The following is a 16,137-nucleotide window of genomic DNA, read 5'->3' on the forward strand; positions in this document are numbered from 1 at the left end:
ACTAGCCAAACTGTATTTAAACCACATTAGAAGGAACAGTGTTTAAATAAACATGGGTCTACTAACAGGTTCTACCCTAAGGTACATACATCTGTGACTGAAATGGAGCTGCTCTGTAATAATTAATAAATACTGTATGTTAACTTGGTTATTGGGATGTTTACTGTATGACTGTATTAGTTTAGTTTAATAGGGACTGTAAGAAAAAACAAGCAGGAAGGAGACAGAATGGCTCAAGATAAGTCACTCTTCACCAAACATTGACAGTGTAAGGGACAGAACCAGGGCAGAAAAAGGCCTAGCAAAGCAGGAAATCTAAAGAACGGTGGCAGGTTTAAAAGTAATATTCTCAAGAGAGACAGAAGAGTTGCTTGGGGAAACAAGACTGAGGTACATGACAGCCTGCCAGAGGAGTCTGAAGAAGTTGGTCCTGCCTAGGTTACTATCAGAGGATGGTATGCCTCTTGGTAAGAAAGACATGGGTATAAACGGTTTTCTCTAAATGCTTTGTCCCTCCTGCAAAAGAAATACTTTTATTTTAAGAAAGCTGTTTCGAATCATTGTAGTTCACTGGTTACAGATTTTGGGAGGGAAGAACTGCAGGTGTTCAAGCTCAGTCAGACCTGCTAGGTAAGAACAGTTGATCCACAAGGTACTGCAGCCCTGGGACTAGTCTGGGGGCTTGTGCACACCACTTACATCAGTATAACTTATGTTGCTCCAGGATGTGAATAAGCCACCCTCCTAAACGACAGAAGTTACACCAACCTAACTGCAGGTGTGGATAAAGCTATGTTGGCAGGACAGCTTCTCCCACTGACATAGCTACTGCCTCTTGCGGAGTTGGTTTTATTATGCTGACTGGAGAGCTCTCTCCAGTCGGCATGAGCACTTTCACCATCAGACACACTACAGCGGTGCAGCTGCGCTGCTGTATCGCTTCTAGTGTCGACTAGCCCTAAAAGTGGGAGAATTACAGAATTCCATTCTGTGGGGATGCACTCAGAGAGAGGATACAGCATACACAATGGCAAAAAGGGAGAATGGAGAGAGGTAAATAGTGGTGTCCCCCAGAGATCTGTACTGGGCCCTATTTAACGTATTCATAAACGATCTGGAAAAATGGGTAAACAGTGAGGTGGCAAAATTTGCAGATAATACAAAACTACTCAAGATAGTTAAGTCCCAGGCAGACTGTGACGAGCTACAAAAGGATCTCACAAAACTGGGTGACGGGGCAACAAAATGGCAGATGAAATTTAATGTTGATAAATGCAAAGTAATGCACATTGGAAAACATAATCTTAACTATACATATACAATGATGGGGTCTAAATTAGTTGTTACCACTCAAGAAAGCGATCTTGGAGTCACTGTGGATAGTTCTCTGAAATCATCCACTAAATGTGCAGTGGCAGTCAAAAAAGCAAACAGAATGTTGGGAATCATCAAGAAAGGGATATATAATAAGACAGAATATATCATATTGCCTCTATATAAATCCATGGTACACCCACACCTTGAATACTGCATGCAGATGTGGTCGCCCCATCTCAAAAGAGATATATTGGAATGGGAAAAGGTTCAGAAAAGGGCAACAAAAATGATTAGGGGTATGGAACAGCTTCCGTATGAGGAGAGAATAATAAGACTGGGATTTTTCAGCTTGGAAAAGAGCGACTAAGGGGGGATATGATAGAGGTCTATAAAATCATGAGTGGCAGGGCCTGCTTTAAGAAGTTCGGGGCCCTATTCGAATAGTTTCGACGGGGCCTCGGCAGGGATGACTCACTCGGTAGCGCTCCGGGTCTTCCGCGGCACGGTCGGACCCGCCGCCGAAGATCCGGAGTGAGTGAAGGACCCACCACCGAAGTGCCGCCGAAGACCTGGAGCGCTGCTGGGTGAGTAAAAATTAAAAAGGCGCCTAAGTTAGGTGCTCTTCTTTAGGGAGCGGGGCCCAATTCAGGAGAATCGGCCTAAAGCCGGCCCTGATGAGTGGTATAGAGAAAGTAAATAAGGAAGTGTTATTTACTCCCTCTCATAATACAAGAACAAGGGGCCACCAAATGAATTAAGAGGTAGCAGGTTTAAAACAAACACAAGAAAGTATTTTTTCACGCAACGCACTGTCAACCTCTGGAACTCCTTACCAGAGGGTGTTGTGAAGGCCAATACTATAACGGGGTTCAAAAGGGAGCTAGATAGATACATGGAAGATAGGTCCATCAATGGCTATTAGCCAAGATGGGCAGGAATGATGTCTCTAGCCTCTGTTTGCCAGAAGCTGGGATTGGGTGACAGGGCAATGGATCACTTGATGATAACCTGTCTGTTCATTCCCTTTGGGGCACCTGCCATTGGCCACTGCCAGAGGACAGGATACTGGGCTTGATGGACCTTTGGTCTGACCCAGAATAGCTGTTTTTATGTTAATCTTGGTCAATTGTTTCAAAAAATCTGTGAACAAAAGCAGACTAAGCAGTCTGACACAAAACACTATAATGATTCCCTTAAAACAATTATGATTTATCAGATCATTAACCTGTGGATACAGTAGTATTAGTATATACAGGGAATGGGCCATCACATGATAGTATGTAGATTTTGGGCCAAATTCAGCCATTATCTAAACAGATGTGACTCCAATGAAGTTGTGGAGTTACTTTGCATACACTAAGGCTGATTTTGGCCTTTTGGTGTTCATATTTATCACATACATTGATGCACAGCATTAAAAAAGGATTTTCTTTAAAAGAGAAAGATATAATATTCTTGAACACACATACATTGGATCAATTAGATCTCTAGTATAATTCAATAGTTGAACCAAAAATAAAATTGATCCTTCCTGTGTACATTTTTTCTATGCCATGTTATTATTCCTACTGTTTTCTTAAAAAGAATAGCCATACTTCCTAAAACTTTAACTTTTTGATGAACTTTTAGAGTATTCCCATTAAATTCCTAAATTTTCCTTTTTGCTTAAATTACCTTAAAAAGCGTTCATATAAATGGCCTGAAGCAACCGAAAAAATATTTAGAACATCATTTTTCTTCTCTTTTTCTTCTGTTTGAAGATCTGAAAAACTTAAAAATAAATATCTGTTATAGGCTCTGTAACAAGGGAGAAGGACAAAGACTATAAAAGCCACCCAAAGAACTACATTAATAGCAGGGTGATATATTGACAGAATTGTAAGTAACAGTTTCTATACAAGCTCAACTCTGCCCCCATCTTTTGCATATGCATTACAATACAGTCTTTAAAATTACATGACCACATTCTATTTTTTCAAAAGGCCCAGTGAATTTTCTATTCACTGCACAGTGAATGAGACAGAGTGAGTGTGAATGAGTAATATTTGTTTTTATAATCATTGTTCAGTGAGTGGACCACAGCTGCATTCACTAACCATCATTCATCCAGTCTCCTGGAAGCTCAAATGTGCTCTCCGTTAAACCTTTTAAAATTTGTATGTATTGTCAAATTACAAGTGAAAATTGCAAACAGAACATTGCCAAGGATAAGATACAAATCTACAGGACCCCCGTCTTATTCGCTACACTACCATATCCACCATGCACCATATACTTGCACTCTGAATGATGAAGACAGGAGTGGGGATGTCCTGTAGAAAATATAGGCTATGATCACATAATTAGTATTATAAGAGATGCTAACAAAAGGGTAAAATTAAGGTTCAAAGATTCACAGAGTTTAAGACCAGAAGGGACCAACAGATTGAGTCTGACCTCCTACATATTAGGGGCAGTTTCATTTCACTCAGTTGCCCACATAATAAGTGTAATAACTTATGTCTGACTAAAACATATCTTCCAGAAAGGCATCTAGTTTTGATTTGAAGACATAAAGAGATGGAGAATCCACCACTTCTCTTCGTAGTTTGTTCCAGGGGTTAATCACTCTGTCAAAAATTTCAAATATGAATTTGTCTGGCTTCAGCTTCCAGCTATTGGTTCTTGTTATACCTTTCTTCATTAGATTAAAGAGCTCTTTAGTACCTAGCATTTTCTCTGTATGAAAATACTTATACACTATAATCAAATCATCTTTCAATCTTTTTTTTGATAAGCTAAGCAGGTTGAACTCTAAATCTCTCATTAAAAGGCATTTTCTCCAGCATTTGAATAATTTTTGTGGCTCTTTTCTGCACCGCCTCCAATTTGTGCAGTCTAGATGAAAATGTCTAAATAGAACTAAAAAGGGGGAAAAAAACAGTTATGGAAATTTTTTTTTAGAATTTAGATCCACAATGAGCTTTCATCTAAGGAATATAGCAGGGGAAATACCCATGAAAATTTCCCTCTCAGATTTCTGCTGGGAGGAACTTAACCCAATTAACACAACAGAAGGACTCCTCATTTCCAGTTCCCAAATCCACCCCAGACTGGAGCAGCTGACTGTAGCTATTACATGGAAATTCCTTCTGAGTCCCCTGTGATGTTATATAAATCAAATATAACCATGTAAATAATTGTTGCAACCACTGTTATACAATTGCAACAAACCTTATATGAAGTATGTCATGTAAGGTGTCAATGGAAAAATTATGATTGATTATCCTATTTGTATGCATGTATCATTTTTGTGTCGGAAGTTGTGAATATTGACTATATATCTATGTTTCATATGTGTTTGCTCCTGGGTAACACCCACAAGGTAGTTTACATCTGATCTAGCCAGCACATTGTGAATGGACTATTCAAGTTGATGACCCACTAATGAACACAATGAGCCCTGGAAGAAGCTTACCCCCACCTGATGGACATTCCTATGGACATTTTAGCCAGAATACTGGGTTCTGGCCCCAGCTATGACACACTGAAGCATGCAAGGGCATGTGACAAGCTCATGTGACACTGGACTCCATCTTGTGCCTGTACTTTTCCACAAACTGTGCTGGGGGCTTTGCTTGGAACAATGAGTTTCCCTCCACACGGGAGAAGCTATAAAAGGCCCTCGAAACATCTCCATTTTGCCTCTTTCCTGCTCTGATCTCTGGACTATGGACTTTAACTAACAGGAGCATTACAACCAATGCATTGAGGACCTTCCAATCTTTTGGATGTTACCAGAGACATTATAAGTCAGCAGTTTATGTCATCACTGCTTCAAACCTGACACAAGAACTCTGCAATTGTTGTACATACTTGATTCCTTTGACCATGTTAACTCTCTCCTCTTTCTTTTCTCTTATAAATAAATCATTAGATATTAGATACTAAAAGACTGGCAAAAGCATGATTATTGGGTAAGATCTGAGTTATATATATGTATGTGGCTGGTCCTTCGGGATGAGAAGAACCCTTTGGTTGATGAAACTGGTTTTAAATAACCACTCATCATTAAGTCTAGCATGGCAAACGTCTCTCCCTTTTATCATGTCCTTTCTTCCCTCTTGGCTTTGCCCCCGCCCCCGCTTCAGAATTAGGTGAGCATTACCTCATCGTAGTCCCAAACTGACCAAGGGAAGGGGGGTGAGAGTCCAACAGATCCTTTGTTGCTGCCTAGGCCAGTGTCCTTTGCTCCTGTGAGGCTGGGCTAGGTTTGTCCCACACATGCCCTGATGAGGTGTGAACTGCCCCTCTGCTCCTGGAGACTTTTGCCTAGGCCTCTACTCCTGGAGAGTTTTTGCCTGGGCTTCTTTTAAGCCATGAGGACACATTTTCAGCTTTATAACTATATATACATGAAATTACAACCTATAATGTTACTATAATAACAATGCTCAGTGCATCATGAGCCTTCCGAAGACACCTGACATGACAAACTTTGCATTGGATACCACACAATCATATTATAAGGATGAACATGGGGGTGCAGGGTGTTCCCCCGAGGTACAGAGTGTCACAGTGTCCCTATGGGGTCTCCACTTGAGGTGACTCCGAAGCAATAGCAAAAAGAGGAGCGGCTTTGGAGCTGGAGCCAATACAGAAGGACTGTCATGGCAACAGCAGCTTTTGATTTAGAGGCACACACCAGAATGCAGTGTTTGAAAAAAATGCATTGATATCCAGGTTGCCGCTTTGCAAATTTCAGCACTTGGCACATTTTTTAAATAGTGCCATGGAGTTAGTTTGGGATCTTGTAGAATGAGCTGTTCAAGGGGGCTGAACATTAGCAGCCTGGTAACAAGCCAGAAATCCACTTTGAAAGTCTTTGTGTAGAGATCATGGATCCTTTAAATCTGGTCACAACTGAGATAAACAGTCCAGAAGACTTTCTAAACAGTCCAAATAGAAGGCTAATGCCCTTCTAATATTGGTGTCGCACTGGGGGGAAAAACACAGGAAGGTGGATAACATGGTTAATGTGGAAATCAGAGAATATTTTAGGTAAAACTTTGGGACATGGGAATAATGATACCTTATTCCTGAAGAGAACTGCAAATGGGTGAGGGGAAATCACCTATTAACGATCCTAGTTTCCTGACTACACAAGCAGAAAAGATGGCCACCGAGTATGCCGTTTTCATAGATAAGTGCAGCAGAGAAGACTTAGCTAGTGGCTCAACGTGGGATGAACAAAGACTGAGAATCCTAGCACAGGGGAATGAAAGGCTGTAATAGCTGTCAAATAAAAACTCTGACTGAACTCATGGAAAGATCTGATTTCTTTAAATCCAACAAGCAATCAAGAACAGCAAAGAGGGAACAGTACACCAATTGTGAGATGTCTTCAAGGTTTGAAGATAAGTACTTCGAATAGACATCTTTCTGTGGTTTAGTAGAATCTCTTGTATCTCTGTCACACAGGAAACCTCTACCCCTGAGAACCACTGAAAACCCAAGCTCTGTGTTGGAGGATGGCCAAGTCCAGATAGTGTTCAACTGGAATCCTGAGACAGCGGGTGGGAAATGGTCAATGCTGCAACACTGCAAATGAAGTGAGGTGAATCAGGTAAGGGTACCAGACTTGCCTTGGACAAGTTGACGCAACTAGAATGACTCTAGCTTTGACTTATTTCGTTTAACATCCATTAGAATTAACAGTATCAGAGAATGTGCACAGAGAAAGTCCCTCATCCAAGAATGAGAAAGTTGTCTTCCAAGACTGATGATCCAGATGCCCCATCAACCTGAATTTCTTGCACTGTCTGTTGGCAGTAGTTGCAAAGAGATCCATTTTCGGAAACCCACAAAGCCAGGAAAATCTGTTTGAGAATCCAAGGGTCCAGTTCCCATTTGTAATTCTGGGAGAAATGTTTGGTCAGATCACCTGCCATGATGTTCTGCATGCCTGAGAGGTTAAGAGGCTGAAAAGAGAATGTGATTGGCTATACACCACTTCCATAGTTTTATTGTTTCAGCACAAAGAGAGAGGAATCTTACTTCTCCATGATGATTTACGTAGAACATGCAGGCTATGTTATCTGGCATAACTTTGCTCAGTTAAGGGAAGAAAGTGGATACAGGTGTTCCTGACTGCTCTTAATTCTAGGAGGCTGATGTGTAAGAGAGACTCTTGAGGCAACCATTTGCCTTGGATGAAGCATCCCCCAAGGTGAGCTCCCCATCCCATAAGTGACACATCTGAAGCTGTGATAATAGTAGGAGGAGGCTAGGTGAAAGGAAATCATGCATGCACTCTGGACAGGTCTTTCCACCAGCCGTGTGAGTGTGTCACCCGACAAGGGACAGATACCACTTGTCTAGACTATGTTTATTTAGGATACAAACTGTTCTGAGACAACTCTGGAAGCAGCGAAGATGCAGTCTGGTGTGTTGTGTTATGAAAGATGAAAGTACAAGCTGCCATATGACCCAGCAGTTGGAGGCAACTTCTTGCTGTTGTCTGGGGCCTTATTTGAATCTTGGCAATAAGGCTAGTCAGTGTTGTAAATCTGTCCACAGGGAGGTAAGCTCTACACGTTACAGCATCCAGAGAAGATCCTATGAAGTCTATCTGTTCAACTGTAATCAAAATGGACTTTTTGATACTGAGCTGAAGTTCTAAGCTGCAGATAAGGACATGGCTGGCTGTATTGCAGAGAGGACTTTGATGTACAACCAGCCCTTTAATAGCCAATTGTTGAGATAGAGGAAGATGATTATTCCCTGCTAACAAAGATAAGTGGCTATTACTACCAGGACTTTGGAAAATACTCCTGGGACAGATGAGAGGTCAAAAGGGAGTATTTGATACATGAAGTGATGCTGGCCATCTTTGAAATTAAGAAACCTCTTGAGAGAGGAGTGATAGCCATACATGATCTGAAGATCGAGGATTGCAAACCAATCCACAGAATCTAATGATAGAATTATAGCTATGATCCTGAATATCTGATTTCACGAAGGTGTTTTGAAGTATGAGATCTAAAACTGATCTTCATCCACCATTCTTTTTCGGAACCAGAAAATACTTGGAATAAAATCCCTTCCCCTCTGTGCTGGACTGGAACTGATTCTATAGCCTCTATGCTTAGAAGAGAGGTAGTCTCCTGTCTCGGCAAATGTTTGTGAGAAGAGTCTCTGAGGAGGGATGGGGACAGGAGTGGGATGAGGGGATGGAGGTGAATTGGATGGAGTAGCTTGATATTATAATCTTCAAAACCCATTTGTCAGATGTACTTTGTTCCCATGAAGCTCAAAAATGGAAGAGACTGTCTCCAAAGGGAGGGAGGTGAGTAGTGTGGTATAGCTGAAGATTCCCAAGGTGGGGATGTTCTGGACCTTTGACCACACCATCAGAATTGACATTTAGATGAGTAGGGGGGCTGGGTGATGGCAATGGTTGCAGTAGCAGGCCTTTTCTTTTGATATCTCGGTCTCTTAGGTGGTTCAGCCAGTCTATGAATGTCAGAGAACTGGAACAGATGGGATCTCTGTGTTGGGATCTACTAAATTTTTTATTTGCAGGTGTGTATATACTGACAGACCTGAGTGTGGCCTTCAAATCCTTTACAGTGTGCATGGATTAATCAGTGGACTCACTGAAAAGTTTCAGTCTGTCAAAAGAAGGTCTTCTATGGTATTTTGGACCTTCCTAGAAAATCTCAACTGCTTCAGTCAAGATGTTCGATGCAGGACAGCAGCAGAGATGGAAAGAGCTTCAGTGTCAGCTACCTCTAGAGAGGCTCACAACCAAGTACTTGCTAAGAGATGACTCAGTTATGAACTCAGCCTGGAACTATTCCTAATGTTCCGGTGGAAGACGATTAATAAAAGAGTTGAGTTTATTGTAGTTGGTATGCCATCTTTGCCATCAGAGCTGATAATTCACTATTCTAAACTGGAGGGTTATGGAAGAGTAGTTTTTACATCCAGCAAGGTTGAAGGGCTTCTGGTCTTTATCATATGATATGAGTGAGTATGCTGTTAGTATTGCCTACCATGCTTACTAACAGCCTCTACAACTAAACAGTTGGGAGGAGGGTGTGAAAATAAAAACTTGTAATTTTTTTCTGGAACACAGTACTTTGTATTTGCTTGCATACATTGTAGTTGTTTGTGTCAGACTCCAGCTAGTTTTGGCAGGATGCAGTGGAGCCTCATTTACTGGTAAAGCTACAGAACCAGAGGGTGTACTGTGGAGGATGTCCAATAACTTAAGTTGAGACACTTGCATCTTCTCCAGTGGAATCTGAAGCGAGTCAGCAATCTCTTTCATCAGCTCCTGAAACTGTTTAAAATCATCAGTGTAAGAGGGCAGAGATGGTATCACAGCCTCATCTGGTGGAGATTAGTTTGTGGTGTCACCTCCTTGTCCACTTTAGTCTATTGCTCCTCAAAAGACTCCTCTTCTGGTTGGGGCTCTTGAGGAGGGAGAGATGGAGCAGGAGACTGCTTTTCATGATGATCCTCAAGGAATAGCTAGGAGCCCTTGACATTTGCTGATGACAGGCTACCACCAGTAACAATACAGCTATTGTGGGGAACCATAAGGTAGTGGGGGAGGACTCCACTGCTGCTCATACCAGTGAGAAGGGGCTAAAGATTGTCTTGTCCCTGGGGCTTCTTTCTCAGTTAAGATGTCCAGAAAGAAGTCTCTATGGTGGTATGTAGGGAATCCCTGCACAGAGATCTAGGAATCTGAAGAAGAGTCTTCAGCATAGTCTAGAGAAGGAGCAGACATTGAACGCAAGAATGGTTGTCCATATAGTGATGATGGTATCAGAGAATGGTAAAGTCTCTGAGACCCTACAGATCTCATCATCAACAATTGTTTGATAACCATTAAAAAAAAGGAAATTATTGCACCTCAGACACTGACAAGTCCTTGGAGAATCTAAGCTCCTGTGGTAACGGGTAAATCTCCACCAGGACTGTATGAGGCTCCAGATTAACTGGTGTCGGTACTGAGGATGTTGACAATAGTATCTTGTGCAGCCAATGGTCCTGGTACTGAGGATGATGACCTCAGAAATATCAATGTTGCAGCCTGGGTCTGCAGAGGTGATAATGAAAGTTACAGATTTTCTAGAGTGTTTAGAGTCTCTGCTGGAGCAGTCATGCCTGGAGAGTACCACAGACAACTTCGGTACTGAGGTTTGCATGGTATCATGGGTCCTTTGAGGACCTCAAGATCTTCAGAGAGCTCCTGGTACCAGAGAGAGCTTCCTGGAACCTGAAGTCGCCAAAACGGTCATTCTTGATGGTGACCAAACCTTTTTGAATTATGCTCTCTATAAGGAGGTCCAGCACTCCCTCCCCATTGGACCTCTACTGGTACCTCTGCGTTCTTATCCCACAAAGATCTAGGTATGGAGGTTGAAGGGGCACTGTGCTCACTTGGAAGCCAATGTTCCAGGTCTGTGTCTGTGGGCTGTATTTGGGCCTCGATCTGAGGCTGGTCAGAGGGAACACTCCATCATGAGGAGCCTAAATTTAATCTCTTGTTTTTTTTCAAAATCTGCTTTTAAAAGCTGAGTAGATCTTGCATTTGGCTGGAATTTGGGTGTTTCCCAGATAGTGGATACACCAAGAATGTCCGTCGCTCACTGGTATAGATTCCCAGGCAGCGCTCGAATCATGGGGATTCTTCAGAAAGGGGGGTTGATGGGGAAAGGGAATATAAATCAGAAAACCTCCAATTAACTAAAGAAGTACGATTATCGAAAGAACCAAATAAACTGAACTGGAACTAAGACCTTGAGGCTAAGCTAGAGCAAAGCTGAAATGGGAGTGCTAGATGCTCCACCTCAGGCTGTCGAGCAGTTGAGAAGAAACCAGGTGAGGTTCACCTGCACAGTTCTATATATCCTTGGTACAGGGCATGAGGATATCTAGAGCACATGCATGGGGTGAATGAGCACTGCTACCGAAAAATCTCTGATAAAAAGGTACAAGAGGCATATATGCACCTGCAGTGGAGCACCCATAGGGACATTACTCAAAGAAGAATTATGAGTTACTTATATCCTTGTTTTTGGACTTTGCTCCATAGCTTCCTAGTGATTTCCACTTTCAATTTGAGAAAAGCATAGATAATATTATTGAAAAATAATACATTCCTCAGAGTAGATTAAGACAATCACAATTGTATCTAAAACATCTAAAATGTATTTTAAAATATCTTAAATATATGCTCTGGGAATTATTTGGGGGAAGTTCTATGGCTTGTGTTATACAGGAGGTTAGACTAGATGATCACACTGGTCCATTCTGGTCTATGAATCACTATATAATTGTAAAACAAATCCAAATTATTTAAATTCAAGCTTTAATATATACCTGGATGAAAAAAATGTAGAAACACTCAATTTTTACAAATTTTGTCTGCTAACAGACATATTATTGCCATATCATAGTCTGCTTTAGGAATTCAATTTGATACGAGTACCGTATTAACAGCTGATGTTTTAATTTCTTTTCCCTAACCCCCTGATTCTCATAATAAGATTGCGTCTATGCCATAAGGTGGTAGAACGCATATTGGTGGAGCAAACTGGCTGGAGCATCTGGAAAAGGGAATGAAGGGATGAACAAGGAAACAAAATAACTAACAAAATGTTTACCTAATATCACCAAGAATATTTGTTTCTATGCTCATCTCTCTTGTCTATTTGAATTATAAACTCTTTGGGGGTACGGCCTGTCTTTTCTTATGTGTTTGTACAATCCCTGTCACATTTTGGGAGCTACCACACTAAAAATAATAAACTAATAATTATTATAATCTTACTGTATTGGCATGATCCAAGTGGAAACAAACATCAGTTACCTTGTAATGGATTCCCATGATGCTTTTTCTTCTGTAACCTCAACACTAAGGAGATCTTCACCAATTTTATCAGGTTTTTTTTGTACCTAGTCATTAAAAAAAGTAGCATTCATGTAATTTGGGAGGTTAGCTAGTAAATACAGTAGCTGTAAAATGGACCTATTGGCCAGATGAACTACTGTCCTAGTTTTCTAATTCAGCAAGTTAATGCTTTAACTGTTTGAAATTACACTGTAACAACATCATTTCATACTATTCAAATGTAAGTATTTTGTACACAGTGTAGACTTAATCAGTCTTGTCCACCTGGATCTTGAAATTTTTTTCCATACTAGCATATATTCTACAATGTTATATATATACACATTTCTCAGATTCAGTCCTCTTCCTTTCTTGGATATAACAACAAGGAGTCCTTGTGGCACCTTAGAGACTAACAAACTTATTTGGGCATAAGCTTTCGTGGGCTATAACCCACTTCATCAGATGCATCAGTTTCAACGAGAAACTGCAGAACTGGAATTAATTTGCAAACTTGACACCATCAAATTAGGCCTGAATAAAGACTGGGAGTGGCTGGGTCACTACAAAAAATAATTTCCTCTCTGTTGATACTCACACCTTCTTGTCAACTGTTGGGAATGGGTCACATCCACTATAATTGAATTGGCCTTGTTAGCACTACAAATGTTTTTACTGATAGAGACTAACACGGCTACCCCTCTGAAACCTTTCTTAGATATGTGACCCGTCCTTTCCGTGTACTTTGTAAAATTTGCTCCAGGCATGCCAGAGAATAGTAACTGATTATGCAACAACTGATTATGCAAGATCATATGGGGATTCACATCCTCAAATCAAAGAGCAGGCTTAAGCACTCTGTGTTTGTATATGTAAAGAGTAACTAATAATACACAAAACTAGTGCCGCCTCCTTTCCATCTTTGCTCATAAAAGCTAGGCTATCAGTATGTGACACAGATCATAGTTAGGGGAAACATGCTTTTGCACTGCCCTTGGAGCAGCCCATGGGGGAGATTGTGATTCAGTGAATCACAAGCTCCCTCCTTGTCTCCCCCCTGCTTTGGAGAAGGAGAAAACTGTGACAGATTTGTACCTGTCATAGTGTATGCTCCTCAACGCTCCTTATACCCCTTCTACTCTCTTGTGGCAAAGTCCAAGATTGTCCATGCCATTCAATTGAATTTGCTAGATGGCCTCACTCTCTGAACTTATAGGCATAACATATCTGCAACCCACATAAGTTTTTCAAACACTAAAAGTGTTTGCATGTATGTAATTCTACCCAAATTAATTTAGATTTTTTTTTGTATTGTCAAGCTAATGTTATTAGCTTTGTGTCAGTACTGAATCAGTAAAAACTGTGGTTTTTTAGTTTCTTCACAGCAAGTGTCTCTGAAGATATATCCTAGGTCTGATTTATGATAGCCAAGACTGCAGCCTAATTTAAATTAGATACTATCTGTCACGTTTGATACAACTCTACTTATTTAAATTACTTGGTTACAACAGATAAGGGGACACTAACTTTCCAACTATATCATTTACCTAATTTTGACCCAGATTGTGTATGGAGGCTGAACGTGTGGATCTCTCTGTATCTGCACGGTACAGGGTGGGATCAGCTGCCTGTATGGCATTTTATCCCATTTCCCTCTGATCCTGGAAGCTTACATCCATGGGACTGGGGAGGAAACTCAGAGGAAACATGTATTGTTGCCTCTGCCCTAGAGCTCTGTACCTTTCTCAGACTCTGAAGGTCCAAAACTGGGACACACTGTATGAAGAAGACCCAAAAGGAGAAACTAAAAAAATAATAATGCCAGAAAGGTGGGATTCCTTACTCCTTTACAATAGATAACTCTTCACATAACTTCACTTTCATTATTCTTTATTTCTGATGTAATTTGCAACTATAGAAGCAAAGGGACACCAAATTTTTATGGAATGCAGGTAATTCTGGGACTAAAATGAGTGATATCTTTCAAAACGATGGACAGTTGAAAGGCATGCCTGTGGGGAATGCAGAGTAAAATTAAAAGAGCCAGCATCAGAGATGGAGCTGCTACAGTATTTTTCCAACAGAGCAAAGATATTGGAAATGATAAGGGGATTGGGGTGGAGGGGCGGCAGAGCTGGTGCAGGTGGCTCTGGTTTCCAGTTGACTATAAGGGATCTGTTGGTTGTGGGAGCTAAGCCCTCTTGTTTCTTTCACCAGGGAGACCAGTCTTGCACCTTCAGAGATGAAAGAATTCATAGGAAATTACATAAGGGAAAACTCAATCTTTCCAGTCACCTACACAGGATTTTTCTGTGTAAGGGACAACTTGGGACTTAGTATTTATAATAAAATTATACTATTCATTCTATTGAAAAAAATTACTCTTTCATAAAAGTACCATGATATGGTATATTTTATGGCAATGCAAAAAACATGCAACAAATTAACTGATGGCATGAATCCATGCATCTGTGGATTTAGTTATCAAAAATCTGAATAGTATAGTCTGACTTTCATCTTGCTGTTAAACATAACCCAAGGCACCTGAGCATTATTAATACGTTTAAAGAAATGATGCACACACAAAATTATCTGCTTACATACTTTGACTTTGAGAATTTTGCTCTTGAAGTTGTTTAATACCACAATAACATCTTCCAGGTGGACTGGAGAATCTGCTCCTTCATGGCTATGAGAAGAAACAACAACAGATATACAAATGTATACACTCCTTAAAATGTTACATATATTGAGTTTTATTTTTATTTTAGAACTGTTTACATTTGCTGAAGCTAAAAATGTCTGTGTACAGTATGTCCTGCACTAGTTTTCTGATGTCGGAACCTTTCTCAATTTTTCTTCTTCATGGTGCTTAACAGGAGTCTCCATACAGTTATAATAAAATGAATGATAGGTTCTTTCACAATAATTGTGCATCATCACTGCATAACACAAGAATGTCCTCATGACCACGTAAGACTCTGCATTTTCAAATACCAACATTTTCTTTGAAAAGAAGACTGTAAAATGACATATCTTGCCGAACTGAATACCTGAATGTTGAATTTTTATTCCCTTGACTACTATAGAAAAACCTACAAGTTACACTACTTGAAGATTCTTCAGTCACATGAGGATTTAAAACAAACAACCTGTATTACATAAACAGGGATATTTATTGAAGTTTAAAGGAATTTCCAGTTTTATTAAGTACTAGGATTAAATATATGATGAAAAATATTAAAAACAATTTTTTGTTAGGTTAGGGACTAGTATCACTGCTTCTTATTAAATGTTGCTCAACACTTCCCTGTAATGGGGCGCACAAGAAATGGTTACTCACTCTGTGCAGTAATGGCAGTTCTTCAAGATATGTCCCTCTATGGGTGCTCCACTATAGGTGCACTTGAGCCCTGTGCACCTTTGATGAAAGATTTTTCATAGTGACATCCATTTGGCCCGCACATGCATGTTACTCCACCTCGTGCTCCATGCAGTTACTATATAGCACTGTACAGACTAACAGTCCTCAGTTCCTTCTCTACCGCAAAGCCCCATGACAAGGAACTCTGAAGCAGAGGGGAGGAGGGTGGGTAGTGGAGCACCCATAGGGACACATATCTTGAAGAACTTCAGTTACTGCACAGAGTGAGTAACCATTTCTTCTTCGAGTAGCGTTCTTATGTGTGACTACTGAGCAGTTTCCCTTTAAAGAGGAGGGCGCTTTGGAGTCTAGTCCAGTATGGAAGAAAGTACCAGCTGAGCCGAACACCGTATTGGAAGCAGAGTCACAGATTATTGCACAGTGTTCGGCGAACGTATGCTTAGAAGTCCAAGTTGCAGCTTTGCTGAAACCCTTGCCCCCCCCCCCGAGCGCCGCACCGGGCTGCCAAAACCCCTGCCCCCCCCGAGCGCTGCGCCGGGCTGCCCAA

General features: G+C 40.8%; 1 protein-coding gene across 1 annotated transcript in view; it reads right to left on the reverse strand.

Annotated features, from left to right (window-relative positions):
* Window positions 1-16,137, reverse strand: part of UGGT2 (UDP-glucose glycoprotein glucosyltransferase 2) — a 277,888-nt gene that overhangs the window by 26,097 nt on the left and 235,654 nt on the right. The window contains exons 30-32 of the mRNA XM_026663613.2: window positions 14,810-14,894; window positions 12,185-12,270; window positions 2,992-3,087 (exon numbers count right to left, since the gene is read on the reverse strand). Of these exons, the coding sequence (XP_026519398.1) occupies window positions 2,992-3,087; window positions 12,185-12,270; window positions 14,810-14,894 (267 nt within the window). The remainder of the gene's footprint in view (window positions 1-2,991; window positions 3,088-12,184; window positions 12,271-14,809; window positions 14,895-16,137) is intronic.

The sequence above is a fragment of the Terrapene carolina genome, unplaced genomic scaffold (genome assembly GCF_002925995.2).
Source record: "Terrapene carolina triunguis isolate 2854851 unplaced genomic scaffold, T_m_triunguis-2.0 Scaffold21, whole genome shotgun sequence".
In the NCBI taxonomy this organism is placed as follows: Eukaryota; Metazoa; Chordata; order Testudines; family Emydidae; genus Terrapene; species Terrapene triunguis.